The 15113-nt window shown below is 51.3% G+C and overlaps 1 protein-coding gene across 4 annotated transcripts in view; it reads left to right on the forward strand.

Moving 5' to 3' along the window:
- The window catches only part of TOM1L2 (target of myb1 like 2 membrane trafficking protein), a 58390-nt gene extending 46552 nt beyond the window's left edge, over nucleotides 1-11838 (forward strand). For 2 of the 4 annotated variants that reach the window (XM_063342713.1, XM_063342714.1), the window contains 3 exons: nucleotides 2867-2926; nucleotides 5559-5595; nucleotides 6129-11838. In XM_063342713.1, the coding sequence (XP_063198783.1) occupies nucleotides 2867-2926; nucleotides 5559-5595; nucleotides 6129-6277 (246 nt within the window). In that variant the 3' untranslated portion in view covers nucleotides 6278-11838. Of the gene's footprint in view, nucleotides 1-2735; nucleotides 2787-2866; nucleotides 2927-5558; nucleotides 5596-6128 lie in introns of those variants that run through there. The other 2 variants (XM_063342715.1, XM_063342716.1) reach the window with 2 other exon arrangements.
- Nucleotides 11839-15113: the final 3275 nt, after the last annotated feature.

The raw sequence follows: 15113 nt of genomic DNA on the forward strand, positions 1-15113 counted from the left end.
AAGGGGGAGACTTGCCAAATACGCAACTGACTGGCAAAAAAAGAACTTCTCTGTGTGGTCAGTTGCAAATAAAATATAAATGGTACAATGTTACAGTCAAAATATTTTAAAACTTCCAGTTACTCTTGAGAGTCTCCCCCCTCTCTATTCTTGAACAAATTGAACCTGAGACATTTAACCCATGTTTTGTTGGGAAAATGGGGCTCAGAGTCTGAGGAAAATAAATTGGAAGTTTGAGCATGGGAGGAGCAATAGGTGCAAACCTTTGGCTCTTCTGGAAGTGTGCTGGAAGACGGGGGAAGCTTTTTAAAAGGTCAGTGCTGAATAGCAAATGGCTAACATGCTTAAATGTTTATCTTACAGCTCTCTCTGCTTCTTATATATGACCTGCGAGAAGTGTTCTTGCACTTCTGAGGTGTGTGTTTGTTTGTTATATAAAGTAGGTCCGCCTGAAAGTAGAATTCCTTTTTTTTTTCCCCCCCTTTTTTTGTTTTAAATCTTGCAAAACACAGCAGCACAGATTCCTATACTGCTGAGCTGTTCTTCAAGGACTCCTGCAAACTCGAGAGCCCTGCGATTCTCAGGAATATATTACTTGCTCAGTCATCTATTGTGTTTTCAGGATAACCGAGACTTGAACTGTGGTTCCTCCTAGTACAAGGACCGCAGTACCACCACACTTTTTAGAAAAGCTGCTCTTATTGTATTCACAGAAAAGAAAAAAAAAACCCTGCTATTTTCCTCCTCCTCTCCATACAGATTTTCTTAACCTTAAAGAAATGTAAGTACCTTTCTGAGCTGCAAACTAGCCAACAGCTCTGAAGGCTACACCTTCCAGAGCATGGCTTATTGTTTGCAGTGTTAAGCAATACAAGAGGGAGACAGCAGTGAAACTTCTACAGTAGGTTTTAGGTTGCTGTAGGCTGAATAAATTCATTGCTTTGTATCTCTGAAGCCAGTATTTTCCAAAGCTGTTAAACTAACAAGCCAGTTCTACAAGATGCAACTTGTCCTTGGGAAGGAACCTGTTGGAAGATGTCTACAGAGCCCTCCTCTCACTAATGGCCAGCTCGCAGCAGCTTCAGCGCACTGCGTTAGCGATGTACGTGCATGATTCAGCTCTCCATTGCAAATTTAAAAAGGCACAATCATCCTAAATCAGGCCCATTCCAAAGAAACTGCAGGAACTTATTTAAGCAAAATGACAACTTGCACCTCTGACCCTTCTGGGATCTGTCACGTGCACTTTGTCCAGCAACCTGCAGAGTTGGAACCCAGCCATCTTCCCGGTGCCTCGCTTGGTGGGAGATACTTTGGATTGAACTCTGGAATTCCAGTCCTTTGACACAACTAACCCATCTTAGCAGACTTCCCCTCAAGCAAGGGCTTAACTGACCCCCTCAGTTCAAAGGCCGACTGGACTAGAAGAAAGAATTCTTGAGGAGCTCTGCTAAACAGCGTCAGCCTGTGCTGCTGCCCCTGTAATTCAGTCCGTCTGTCTTCCTCTGCTGGAAGTCCCTGAGAAAACTACATCTCCCAGCAAATTCATCTGCAGAGCCTCTTTCAGCTCTTCTTCCCGTGAGAGGTTTCAGGCAAAGCTGTGAACAACCCCTGACGCCTTTTCTCTCTAGGAGAGCCTCTCCAGCACCGTGAGGTCTCTGCCTGCCAGCCCCGCTGCTCGGCCGCCGTGCTCTCGCCTGCAGCCTGCTTGCCTGACGTTGCTTTCCAAATGTTTTTCAGGTTGTCCCTATGCGATCTATTGTGCTGTTTTCCTGTTTACTTCTGCAGCCCTCTGTCGTATTCAAGCAGTGTAGTTAAGTCAGGAAATTCTACACCTAATATGCCGTAATTTCCCTTCGCTGACCCAGTTGCCTGTAGCGCTTTGTGAAATAGCTGCGCTTCAGCGCTCTTCAGCGCATCTGTGCTGCCTGTCGCAATCACACAGCGTAACGTGAGGGGGTTTATCGCAGGAGGAGAGGCAAACTTTCCACGCTTTTTGTTAAACCATGACGGGCAAGCTCCGGTGAGCCTTGCTGCAGCGCTGCAGGGTGTTGCCGGTGCTGGAGCGGGAGCTGAGAGGGGCACGCGCTGCGCCATCCGCCCCTGCCCACCCCAGGACCTGCTGCCCCATCCTCCTCCTCACCTTCACCTTTGAGACTCCACACTTTGCTCTGGCATACCTTGGGTTCTGCTGCCTCAGCTGCGAGAGGGACACCTTTGGCAGAGGACTGCGGAAAAGGAGCCGGGACTGTGTTTTGCTTTAAACCGGTGTGCCGAGGCTTGCCAAGGCTGGGTGGTGTGGTGGGAAGGAGGATCTGGAAGGCAACATGACTGTGTACCCAGGGCTCTGACTGCCTCCACTCGCGGAGAAAATCACGTTGTTTTCATAGGCGTGTTGCCTGAAGACTTTGAGCCCCTCTTTTTGCTAACCCTTCACTGTGGCTAATACCCATTTTAAAAAACAAAAGGTGTAAATTTAACATTTCAAAACCTAACCGATATATCCAGTATTCTACCCTTAAAAGCTTTTCACGATCAAGATTAGAATCATCAGTGCATCTTGATGGTTTTAATATGTGGTCGAGAAGTTACCCGTCTTACACTGGCATCCAGTCACGTCATTCCCCATAATCTTTCTCTTGGTTTTTTTTAGCCTTGTTGTTCACAATTTCCTTTCCAAGTGTTTCTTTATTTGAAATGCCATTTATATTTTGTTGCCTTTTTTTTTTTTCCAGCACATCTTACATCTTTGTTTTTGTTTTGTTTTTTAATCTTTATTTCTGGCGTTTTCCATCGCTCTGTGGCCATGATTGTGGATGTGTTTTGGTTTTTGCCTGCCTTGCTGTTCTCTCGCTGCACTCCCTAGATCCCTGTTGCACAGTCCTCTGTCATGGATGACATTGAGGAGTGGCTCAGTACCGACTTGGTGAGACTCTTTATATTTTCATTTTTCACATGGGCAATAGCACTTGTACGGGTAACTTTCAATGCATTCCTGAGTTACGGGTACTTCTCGTAACGGGAGGCAGTGAAACTTCCAAATATTGTGGCTTATTTCCCTTGGAAGGGACTACCTAAGCAGGAGGAGATAGGGTCGTGTTCAGCAATTCAATCAAAACGGTTTTTTCTGAGTTGTTTTATTTTCCCTTCTCCATGTTTACAGCACGGAATAGCATGCGTTCCAGAAATCCTGTGTTTCTGGTCCCCGTACAGGGAAGCATTTAAACACGTGCTGAAGTTTACCCGTGTTCTCCACTGGGCTTAAAGCACCTGTTTAAAGCTGCATTAGCTTTGACAGGATCCAAGTACACGCTGAGGCTGAGGCATGCTTTTAAGAGGTGCTGGATCGGGGCTTAGACTCCTTGCAAATCAAGTTGCCATTGTTAAAATGGCAAGCAATCTTGACACGTTTCATAAGAGCAATAATAAAAATTTACAACAGTCTCTCTTCAATGTTTATAACTCAGTTTCTCCTAAATGATTATTGTCTGATAATTATTAAACAAACAAACAAAAGACAGAACTAAAAGTAGCTTTTCCTTCACTCTGAAGTTTGTTTTGCTGTACCAATACACCTTTGGTTTAAGCTGTGGTACAGCTAGTACGCATTTATTCCAGTCTCTTTTTTTAATGTAAGCGTCTGACTCAAATTAACCAAGTGCATTTTGGGGACGGGTGGTGGGTTGCGTTTCAGACTGTTCTTTTAAACATGGTTTCAGTGAACTGAACTGGTTCCCTGTGGTCACCGTATCCCTAAGGATCGTCTCCTTCCATTACTTCTTAGGACTTCAGATTTTGTCCCTAGATAACTCCCTACTCCTTAAGGTCTCCCCCAGCCCTTGGCTATTGCCTGCTCGGCTCCTAGCTGGGAGCTGCGGGGTTCAGGCTCCGCTGCCTGGCTCTGGCAGCAGTGCTGCAGGCACGCTCCGGCACGTCCGCTCCGGCACCGGAGGAGCTGACTGCACTCAAAGGAAGAAAATGCTCCTGCTCTCCAAAGCCCAAGAAGCACTTAAACAGATTCTGGGTTTCGGTGTTGGAGTTTGGCAGACTGACTGGCTGTCTTTGAAATGTCACTGGTTTTCAGCTGCAGATAGTTTTTTCAGGCCTTGGTACAGGCAGTTATTTTCAAATTTAATTACAAACTAGCCCCATTTTGTTAAAGAAATATAGTAAATGTAGCACGTCCACTCTGCTTAAGCAATAAACTTTTCTCTTTGCCATTTAGATTAATTTAGCAGGAGAGAAGATCTTACGGAGAGATATGGAGGTAGCTCTGTACATCTTTCATCCCCTAGATAGTCTTGCTCAAAGAGAGCAAAGCCGAGAAGTGCCCTGTAAATGCCCGAACAAGCCTGGGGATCACACGCGCTGTGACTGTGACTGTTGGGGCTTCCCTTCTCCCGGGTACCTGGGTCCCCATCCTGACCGTATGTGTGTGCAGCAGAGAGATGCCCTCTGAGACAGTTTGGGATGGATTTTTGTTTTTCACTCTGAGTTCCCCCCCTCCTTGTTCTGTTAATGCTTCATTTCAGTTCTCTGCTTCCCAGCTGAGGAAGTTACAGATTAACTTAGCTAATTGTTATTTATTCCCTTACCCTTTTTGGGGTACATTGGAACAAACAGTGCCTCTGCATGTGAAGTAGAAAGCTAGCAGGTGCTAGGTGGCATTAATTCTTAGGCATTAAAAACCTTTGTGAGGCCAATCGGCATGTTCCCGCTCTCCTGGTAAAGAAGCCAGGGTATGGACAAACACTTTTCTTTTTCAAAGGAGGTTCAACATGAGGTTTTCAAGTAGTATTTTTGTCCATTTTTAACATCCTGATAGATTGACAAGGATGCCACATCCGTGGACTTTTAATTTCCTTATTAAAGCACTGTTGGAAATTCGATTGTTGAAATGCACACAGCTGGTAGAAATGCACTGACCCTCTGGCATCCCAGCCTTCGTATGTCATGGATGGATGCTAACTGCCCATCAGTATCCTTCATCCAGCCCACCCTGTCTTGTCTTTGTACAGCGTGGACGCCAGGAAAGCTGCTATATTTTTGTATGAAGTCTAAAATGAACTCCCACAGGAGGAACGCTGGCCCCAGACTATTTTGCGACATATGTCCTTTGTCAGCTAAAAGTGCATTTTATTTGAAGACACAATGCAAACCGCAGTCCTGACTTTTTAAAGGACTGTGTGACAAAAGGTGGCATCTTGTACAGTGTTTGTGTGACTTACACAGCTCAGTTTTTGACTAGGCCTACTGTCTGAAGTGGAAACAGCGCTGGGCTGCCATTCAGGTCCAACGGGGAAAGTTTAGGTATCCACCAGCAATCTTCAGAGGCATCTCTAGTGCTCGTCCTCTTGCTCTGCAGCGCGGTGAAATGTCAGTCACCACTGGCCTCCCGACGTGGCAGCCGTACCGTTTCCCCAGGTCGCCCTGCTCAAATAGTTAACGTGTGGAAGCAAGTGGTGGCATCTGTCCAGTTGCATTAAACGTGTGTAGAGGATAATAGTGAAGGTGAAGCGCTGTCTGTGTGTTCACCCGCCTTTTTGTTCCAATTGCAGAAAGGAGACGAACTGGAAGAAGGAGTGACCAGTGAAGGTAAGCAGAGATGCCTGTGGCTATGAGCCGTTCTCAGGTTAGTGCGCAGACTGAATTATCTGCTTTGATCCCTGCTGAGATGCTGACTTCTCCCAGCCTGATGTTCCCCAGCAAATGCTTCTGCGCTCGGAAAGGCGGGAAGAGAGCGTTTTAGAGCAAAAAGGTAGTATTTATGGTGTGAGGAGCCTTCCCAGCTGTAAGTGCTTTCCTGCCATCTTCTTGGCTGTGCACTGTGTTTGTGCCAGCAGGAATGCGTCCCCAAGCTGCTCAGCCCTTCGGAATGATGTTTCCCTGCTTCTGTCGCAGCCGATGGCGTAGCGTGGGTTTGATTCCCTCTGCTGCCTGAGCTAGGGTGTCTCAAAGGACATCTGTACCCTTTCCTGAGGAACTCGGGCTGTACAAGTACGTGTGCCTGCGAACACAGCCCGACGGGACACCAGGCGCTGGAATTTCAACCCCTGCTAACCTCTGTCCCCGGGGCTAAACGTACAGCCCCAGTTCTTACCTGTCTTCCTTGTTTTTTTGCATTGCAGAGTTTGACAAATTTTTAGAAGAGCGAGCCAAAGCGGCGGAGATGGTTCCCAATCTGCCATCCCCTCCCCTGGAAGCCCCCACCCCTCCGACAAATCCTTCCAGCAGGAAAAAGCAAGAGCGCTCGGAGGATGCCCTCTTTGCACTGTGAAGATTGCTCTTAGCCGCCCTCCCACCCCCGTGTTCTGCAGGCGAATGTCGCTGTACGGCCACTTCGTCCTCTCGCAGTACTTGGCTAACAACGACCCCCTTCCCCCCCATTTCATAGATTGCTTCTTCTTCCCCCCCTCCCGAAACAATCCACCCCCACAAGCTGACTCTTTCTATTTAAGTCCAACACTATTCCTGCCAGACCACAATTCTCCAGCACTCGCTTAATCCCCTCCTTCCTATCCCAGCTGCACAAAACCAGCTCTTGATGCTGAAAACCCCTTTAGAATGCATGAGTACGTCACACTGTGTTGAAACAAAAGCCCGGAGGGGAGAGAGCAGCCTTGCCCTTCAATTTTTGTAGGGATCATCCTCTTCTGTAGGCAGGTCCTGCCAAGTAGACTGCTCTGTCGATCAGCATGTAATTGACTGAGCTGGAATGTTCAGGAGGAGTGTGTCTTTATTTTTAGATAAAATGTTAATGTATTGGCTTTCGTGTTGGATTCGACAGCAAGGAACAACTGTTCCCCTTTCAACGTGTGCTTCACAAGTTAAAATCCTTTACTCTCCCACTCACACATCTCCCGGTACCATATGGTGGTCGCTTTTCCCCACTTTGTGCGGCATTTCATATTCTAAATCTCACAGGGTATTTTTTTCCTTGTGTTTTATCTGGGCTTGCTCTAATTTGAAAGCAGTCTGTTGGCCATGTCCAGTAGCTCTGGCAGTTGACAAGAATGAAAAACGCTGAGCTAAATGGATGCCATAACGTTAGCGCATGAAGCATTTTGCTCTTTGGGAGAGCATTCTCACATGAGGATTTTTTCTAGTGGGTTTGCCTTTTGAAATAGCTAGGTTATTTTTTCCTTGCCTTAGATTCCTCCTTCAGTGACTGCAGAGCTCTGCGTTTGTCTCAGCAGTTGTAGATGACATCCATGCAGATGGATGGGACTTGCTCATGGACTGGGTGTCAACTGAGGTTCCTGGATTCCCTGCCATGCCTGGTAGGATAGACATGCTGGTTCTTGGTGGTAGGTATGAGAAAAAGAGGCAAACCTCACAGAGGCTTGTACAAAAGTGCTGAGGGAGATGGTTGCTGTGGAGGGATTAGCCATTCCTGCCTGCGCTGGAGGTGAAACTCCTCATTTCCTTCTAGGTTTGGGCCTGAAAAAGTGTTGGATGATTGTGGCCGTGCTGTTTGTAATTTTTAGGGTGTCCTTTGATAACCTCTGCCCCTTTATTGCCTCCCGGCTCCTACAGGGCTGCAGTCTCCCTCCTGTCTGTGCAAACAAGCATATTCCCTTGCTTGCCAGAGGCACGGCCGAGAGTGCTGCTCTTCCTGGAGCCGCCAGAAGGGATTCCAGCATGTGTGCCTGCCTTGCTGGGCTGACAAGCGGAGCTGGAGCAGGCAGCTCCAGCCATGGCTGCATCCCCCAGCATGTTCCTTGGTAGGAAGCCAGTGGCGCGAGATGGCAGGATCAAAGAGAGAGCTGAACGCTGGGTGGCAGGGAGGGAGAATCTCCAGTCCTGACAGAAGGGAACTTTTATCAGATGAACGCCCATGCAGGCAGCAGCGCTCCAGCCCCTCTTCCTCGGGGTGCTCGTTGTTTTAGGCAACCAGCCACTTTGTTCTGACTTGGCACGTCTGAGCTTCTCGGGGTGCTGATGTGTGTCGAGCTCTCTCAGAAGTTGTTCTAGACCAAGAAGCCGTGCTATAAACGGCTGATATGAAAGCGATAGAAGCTTTTATCTGAGCGTAGTTATTTTGGCTCATAACATACTCTCTAGGGTACATCATGCTTTGGTAGGTTGTGACACATAAAACCTTTTACCAAATGGCCCGATTGCAGCGCTGATGGTCTTTGAGAGCAGCCGCATTAATCTTCCGAGGGAAGTGTTTGGTGCAGGATTTCCAGGCCATCCCAGGTCAGATGTCACTCTGTGCTGTCCCTGCTCATCCTCTCCTCTGTCCTGCCCTGCCTGCATCCTCTTCCAGGATCCCTCCGTATGTAGCTGGGCCCAGGCAAGGCTGTCCTGCCACCCCCGGCACCTTGTCGCTGCTCCTTAGCTTGCTGCTCCCTCTAAGCTCTGTGCTGTGCAGAAGATGGCATGGCTTCAAGCGGAAGGGGAAAATCGGTGTAAGGATGGAGATAACTTGGGGATCAAGCTGCCTCTTTTCCCCACTTGCTGGCCCTTTCCCCAGTTGTAGCCCTTCTGCGTGGGTCTGCAGAGGGTTTCTCTCTATTTTGTCTTCTCTGTGGCTAATGGGAAGTGCCAGGACAGGTTGCACGTACGCACTGCTGCTCTCGCCCGCTGCCCTCGCTGCTTAACACAAGGTGAGCCCAATGCTCAGAGACTGGCTGCCAGACACCCCGCTGCCAGCTCCTGCCAGACCCTGCCTTGCTGCAACACGTCAGATGTGGCCACCAGCTCCCAGAAACCTGAGGAAACTTCTGTTGCGATGCTGATTTGATTTCAGGCAGTGTCTGGTGATTGCCTGAGCAGTCTTGCCAGCACAGAATGAATTGTTAGTATTCCTGTCAATGCAAAAAGCTCCGTGGGTGTTTTAAGTGTGTATTTTCTCTTCTAAATCCTTGAAACACATTGACCCTGTAAATGGCCACATCAGGTGATTCTAAGCATGTTAATCCAGCTTCCCTGCCAAGCCGGAGGAGATAATCGCATTGCTCAAGCATGGGGACATTGTCAAATGATGCTGAGTGGCAAGGATATCACCGGTGCTGTCACCGAGCCCCCCTGCAGAGTCCCACTGCTGTGGATTTGCTGGCCCTTTTTCCCCCACCCCTAAGCAAAAAAGGGGGGATGGGGGAGGAGTGTGCTGTTAAAGCTGCTTCTTTCTGTCGTGCTAAACCTCTCCTGGGACTTCCAAGTTGTTGCTTTAGAGAGAATCTGGTCCCTTTCAGGAAGATCGTGCAGAGCTGTCAGTGACTGCTCCTCCGGCCGGGGAGGAAAAGAGATGAAACAAGAAGGCTGGGGCTGAGGGGAGATAAGGAGCGTGTGTTGGCACGGCTCAAGGGACTGTCCTCTGTGCTTGCAACCTCAGGCACTCCGTGGTCCCCACTGACACCCCGCGTTATCCTCTGGAAAGCAAGGGCACGGTTTGCAGGGGGTGGCAGTTGCTGTCGGCGCAAGCAGTGGCTTTGCTGGAAGTAGGGCAGCACTCGGGAGATGCCGTCCTTGGGAGGCGTGTGCTCAGCCTGGCAATGGCTAAACGTCCTTCTGGTGGGACCCTTGGTGGGTGTGGAGAAAGCGCAGCCCTGCCACGCATTAAATTTGTACCCCAAATCCACCAGATATGGCTCTCGCGGGCTGAGCACACAGGGGCTGGAAGCACCGAAGGGGACAGAGCGAGTGGCAGAACGGGTGGTTTGGCCCAAACCTTCTTTAATACATATAAGAGCTACGCTAGAGCTTCCCTAATGTCCTGTATCAGGATCTCTCATCTTCCTCGTCCTCTTGTGGTCTGCAGAAAACCTGAGCGGTGGAAACTGTTTGGGGGAAAGGGAAGGGGTTTTTCACTTCAGAAGACCGCCATCTCCATTTATTCTTCCTTCGCTTTCACTCTGAGTGCTTCCCCTGTGCGAGTGGGCAGAGGACGTGTGTGGCTCCGACGCTTGTGAGAAGAGGGGATGGAGCTGCAGCCTGATCCGCTTTCCCTAAGAAATAACATCCCAACGCTTTCTAGGCATATTAGGAATCACAGCTTGAGATGCAATGACACTAAATTATTATTGGGGACCTTTGTAAGTTCTAATCATACCCTATTTTAGGTTAAAATATTTATTTTGTCGATATATTTTCTTTCCAGTGTGTTTTTTAACCTCTTCTGTTAACCCTTCATGTGCTGAGATGTAAGAAATGAATGGTTTCTATTTAAATATATTCTTTCGGGTTTTTTAATTGTTATGTGTAGATTTCAGCTGCATCTTTGGCAGGTGTAATAGATAACAATGTGCTGTACAGACATTTAGGGTGTTTAGTATGTAGGTAAGGCTCATAGGAGAATTGCTCATAAAAACGTAGCACGGTGTCTCTTAAAAGCAACAGCAAAAATGCAGGGACTGGTCCTCACCAGGACCTTCTCGTAGCCTCCAACATACCCTTCCCCTTCTGATCATCACAGCCTCCATCTCTGAAATGTGCTGATCAAATCAGCCCTGCCATTTCCAGGGCTGTTTTTACACCTCCAAGCTGAAGAAGGATTTTAGTGGGGGTTTCCATTTGTTTGACTTCATTCGGCTCTTTTTTCATGGAATACGTTGGCTGTTTTCCACTTTTAAATGGAGGGCTCGGCAGAGCTGGCTGTGGTGGCGAGATGTTTCCCTCCAGTGGTGGAAGAACAGATCCAGGCGGTGGTGCCAGACCCAGGGCAGGGGTGATGGTCCCCCTCCGTAAGCTGCTGCAGGAGCTGGGCCCGCGCTCCCCCGGCACCCCGACCAACGCAGCCTGTTCCCGTTCCTCTCCATTCAATGCTCTCCTGCTGTCACCCATGGGGACAGGACATGCAGACCAGGAGAGCAAACACAGCAGCGTTTTCAACAGTTTTTTTCATCCAATGAGTTGTCAAGTCTCTTGCGGCTGCCGGGAGTCCTGTGGAGTGGGAACTGCTTGTGCTATCTCCATCCCCAGGCCAGCCTCATCCAGCTCAGTCATTGTTTACCTCCTCAATGCTAACCACAAGGCTTGTGGAGCCTGGAAAAAAAAAAAAACAGCTCGGAACAGTTATTTTTATGGAAATAATGAAGCAGGCAATCAGTGAGTGGATTTATAGCCTTCTTGGAGGTAACCCTTCAGCTGCCGGGGGCACCCACCTGCCCTCGCCCACCAGCAGAGGAGAGGAGACAGGAATCCCCATGCCAGGCGCCATGGGGCATTGCTGGTGCCCACGCAGCACCTTCCACTCATCCCTCCCAAACTGCAGCCTCCGGAGCGGGCTGTCCCTGCCTGCTCCATCCCCAAGCTGCCAGCCCCAGCCTCCCGCACCCTGCCGAGGTTGACCCTCCATCCCGGAGAGAGGTGAGGTTGCGTTTTCACCAAGAGCCGGGTGGCTTTCCAGCCGCGCCGAGCTCCGGTGCTGGATCTCTTTAGCCCATGGCAAACCTACACCAAACTGCCCACCCTGCTCTGTGTTTTTATGAGTACGAGCTCCTCATTCTGTACATGTTATTATGAGCTATTGTTAACCCTACAAATGTAACCTGTGTAATAGCTTCTCTGTATATTACAGCTGTAGGCTTTCCAGATAAAAGTGGATAATATTTATTTACTGAAGATACTGGATATTTTTTTGTTTGGGAATGGGGTAGGGGGAGAAGCGGGACATAACTGTTTAAAGAGATTGACTATGTAAAGAGAAACAAAATACACAACAAGCAAAGCAACCCAACACTAAAATGTTGCTGTATTCACATAGAAAGTGTTTACGTTGAGGACGATACAACTGTATTAATCTGCCATTGTTTAACTTGCTCCAGAAATCATCTCTACTTTGGTTCCTGCATGTGAGATACTCCAATAAATACACTACTAGTGTGACCTGGAGGGTGGCATCCGTCTGTCTCTCGGGTGGCATCTCGCTGCGTCACTGCCTGGCCTGAACACGCCGTACGAGTGAGCAGGGAGACACGCACGGCCTGCGGCTGCCCGTGGGTGCCGGTCGGATATCAAAACACGACGCAGGCTTTTGGGAATCCTCTATGTCTCCTCCAAATGACAGAGGCCCAGGTATTCTCACCGGGAGAAGGGCTGTCCCCAGCGGAAGGCGCTCTTTGTGTCTTTACGTGGGTCTCGGCTGTGCACTGTGGGGTGCTGCCACTGCTGGGAAATTCGTTCCCTGCTCAATCTTTGGCGCATCTTTTGTGGCTGACCTCGGACAGGCACACGGGTGACAACCTTGGTGCGTGGTGGGACACCTGCCCACCTTGCAGGGTTTGCCAGATGGTCCTCAGGGAGTAACTTTGGATCACCTGCCCGGGTGACCTAGAAAGTGACGGGTAAGGAGCTGTTGTGCACTGCAATGCAGGTGATGTCCCCAGCCCGTGCAATGGGTGACTTTTCCTGACTCATCGTCCAGGAATTGACTCCCAACGTTCTCATTTATGAGGCTGGTTGTGATGGGCAGAGGAGAAGGAAGAGCGGCCATCTAGGAACGCCGGAGAAGTGACGTGGCACTACTTCGGCCAAAAACGAACCGATTTTTCAAAATGGTGCCCTCCGTCTTGCACGTGGAGATCACAACTAGTGGCCTGTGGTTTAAAAGCTGCTTTGGGGGAAGGGGTGTGTGTGGAACAGCTTGAAAAATGGGTTTCCCCTCCTTGGAGCTGCAGATTAGCATGCATTAAATCCAGCTTTGCCCCGGCTTGTTTACCATCGCACTCATCATGTGCCTGACTCTGTGTTGGATGTATTCGGGGAGGTTCATGGCCTGCCTCTGTTGAGAATGGTGAGGAAAAAAGAGCAGAAATCGCACAAAAAGCACTGGGTCATAAATTTCCAGCGCTGTGCAGGAGGAAGGCTGCCGGAGCGGGGTCTGCTGCCTCCCCGGGGGGCTGCGCCATTGTCTCCTTCTGCAGCCCCACGGTTAAACGCATGAGGCAAAGATCCCTCTAACCCCAAATCCTGTCTCCAACAGGGGCCAAAGGGGACAGTGTAAGAGCAGGACAAGCACGCAGGGGTCATTTCACAGTGGTGCCCCCCCCCAGCCTCCAGCTGCTGGTGACACCTGAATCCCCAAACCGAGCATGGCTTCCCCGGGTTTGTGACCCCTGATGGGCTTCTCCAAACCTGCCCGGGCTCCCGCAGAGACCGTGCAAGCTCCCGGCGCGGGCTGGGGCTTCCGCAGATCGTTGCCCCCCACCGCCGGCTGCTGAGCCCCGGCACAGGGCCGAGCCTTGGCCCGGCTGCCTGTCACCGCTTGTCAGCGTCGGGCACCGAGTTTGGATCCCAGTGCGAATGGGAAGTGACCCCACGTGTGTTTGCCTTTCCCATTTCACCTCGGGGTAAATAAACCCCGAGCGGGGGCTGCGCAGCACGCTGGGTGCCAGCGGGCCCTGCTGCGTGTTTACCCAGGCTGTATCTCAGGAAGGGACAGTTGACAATACAAAGTCACAGGTAGTGAAGGAGAGAAGAGGCTTTGAATCTGTTTGCAACACGAATTAATGATTAACGCCGCGCCCTGCCATAGCAAAACAAACCCCCGGAGCACAAGGGATGCCGAGGGCCGGGAGCGGGGCATGTCAGCGAAGCCCTGGGCAAGCAGGGCTGCTTTCAGCGCAGGGTTCAGGTGCGCTGGCAAGTGGAAACACCCGGGGGCTCGCGGTCTGGCTGGGCACGGCGTTTCGTGGGGGGCCCACCCGGCTGAGCGAGGGGGCAGCAGGATGGGGGATGCTCCATGCAGGCTGCCGCGTCTGGGCTCTGCAGCTGAAGCATGGCACGTCCCCTGCGGCTCGGGGCGATGCTCCACGCCGCCGGCAAACCCTACGCAGCCCGCCCGAACCCGCTGCAGCCGCGCGAGCCTGCCCGGCCGGCTCGGTGGCCAGAACCCAACCATCTCGGGGCCGGTTTGTTTTCTTTCTCATCCCTGCGGTTTCCTCCCAGCCTGGGCTCAGGAAAAACGTCTCAGCGACTCCGGAGCAACCACGTGGCCCCGCTGCCATCCCCGCAGGACCGACATGATGTAATCGCGGGCCCTGAGCCGTGATGCAGAATCACTCCACTCCGGGCCGCCGCGCTTATTGGCTGCGTGGCCCTGGTCCTACAGGCGGGGTTTTCCCTACCCCGCAACCAAGCTTACCCCGGGGAGCCCCACCCCGCCTGGCATCCATCGGCCTCCAAACCCACCTCCGGCCCACGGAGCTGCCGGGGTGCTCGATTCTTCCCCCTCGCACAGAAGATGCTGCTGGTTTGCTTTGGTTCCCCCCGGAGCAGGGGAAAGCATCGTGTGCGGGTCCCCGGGGCACGCGGACCCTCCAGCTCGGGGGGAGGCTTAGGGTCGGGGAAGGGGCTCTGCAAAATCTGGCTTTGCCTGCACCTTGTGTGAAAATAAAGCCGTGTTTGTGCGTGCAGTTTTCCCCTCTCCATGTCTCACGGGGAAGGCTGTGTCCCAGATCTCGCGTGGCTTGTTAAAGGTGGGTGACAGCGTTTGTCCTAAAGCCTCGTGGGGCACATCCTTCTCCCCAGCCCTGGAAACCTGCCCTCTCCTCCTGCAGCACATGGGCTGCTGCAAGGGCTTTCCTGGAAGCGAAGGGAAACCTCCCACCGCCACAGAGCCTGGCTTCTCCCCGGTGACCGGAATAAAAAAGTGGGGGGCAGTGCATGGCCCCCCTGCGTCACCCCACGGCAGGTCATGGATCTCTCGAGGGTTTTTCTTTAGTAGCGTTTGCTGTGGGTGAGAGATATCCGTGTGGCTGCCAGTGGCCTGCATGCGGGTGATGCTGCCCCGGCCATGGGCACGGAGCTGAGCCAGGACTCCCTGGGCTCGTCCCCAGCTTGGGCACAGGTTAATGTCCCCAGCTGGAGGAGGCTCGAGTGAGCACAAGGGTGCAGAGGGACCGTCAGGGCTGTGCACCCGCGGCTCTGCCACCGCCATGTGCAGGCACAGGGTGCTCTGCGTGGTCCCCGGTGAGTCCCGTGTCACAGCGGGGTGCCCTGTGCCATGCAGAGGATACCCATATTGCACAGGGGTGCCCGCCGTGCCACCACGTGGAAGCCAGTGAGTCTGGGGGAGATGTTTTTATGGGGCAGACAGGTTTAATTAATTCACAGGTAGCCTCAGATTGTGCTCGGTGGCGCAGAAGAGGAGAGGGTGAACTTTCAGG

Source organism: Chroicocephalus ridibundus, chromosome 8 (assembly GCF_963924245.1).
Source record: "Chroicocephalus ridibundus chromosome 8, bChrRid1.1, whole genome shotgun sequence".
NCBI lineage: Eukaryota > Metazoa > Chordata > Aves > Charadriiformes > Laridae > Chroicocephalus > Chroicocephalus ridibundus.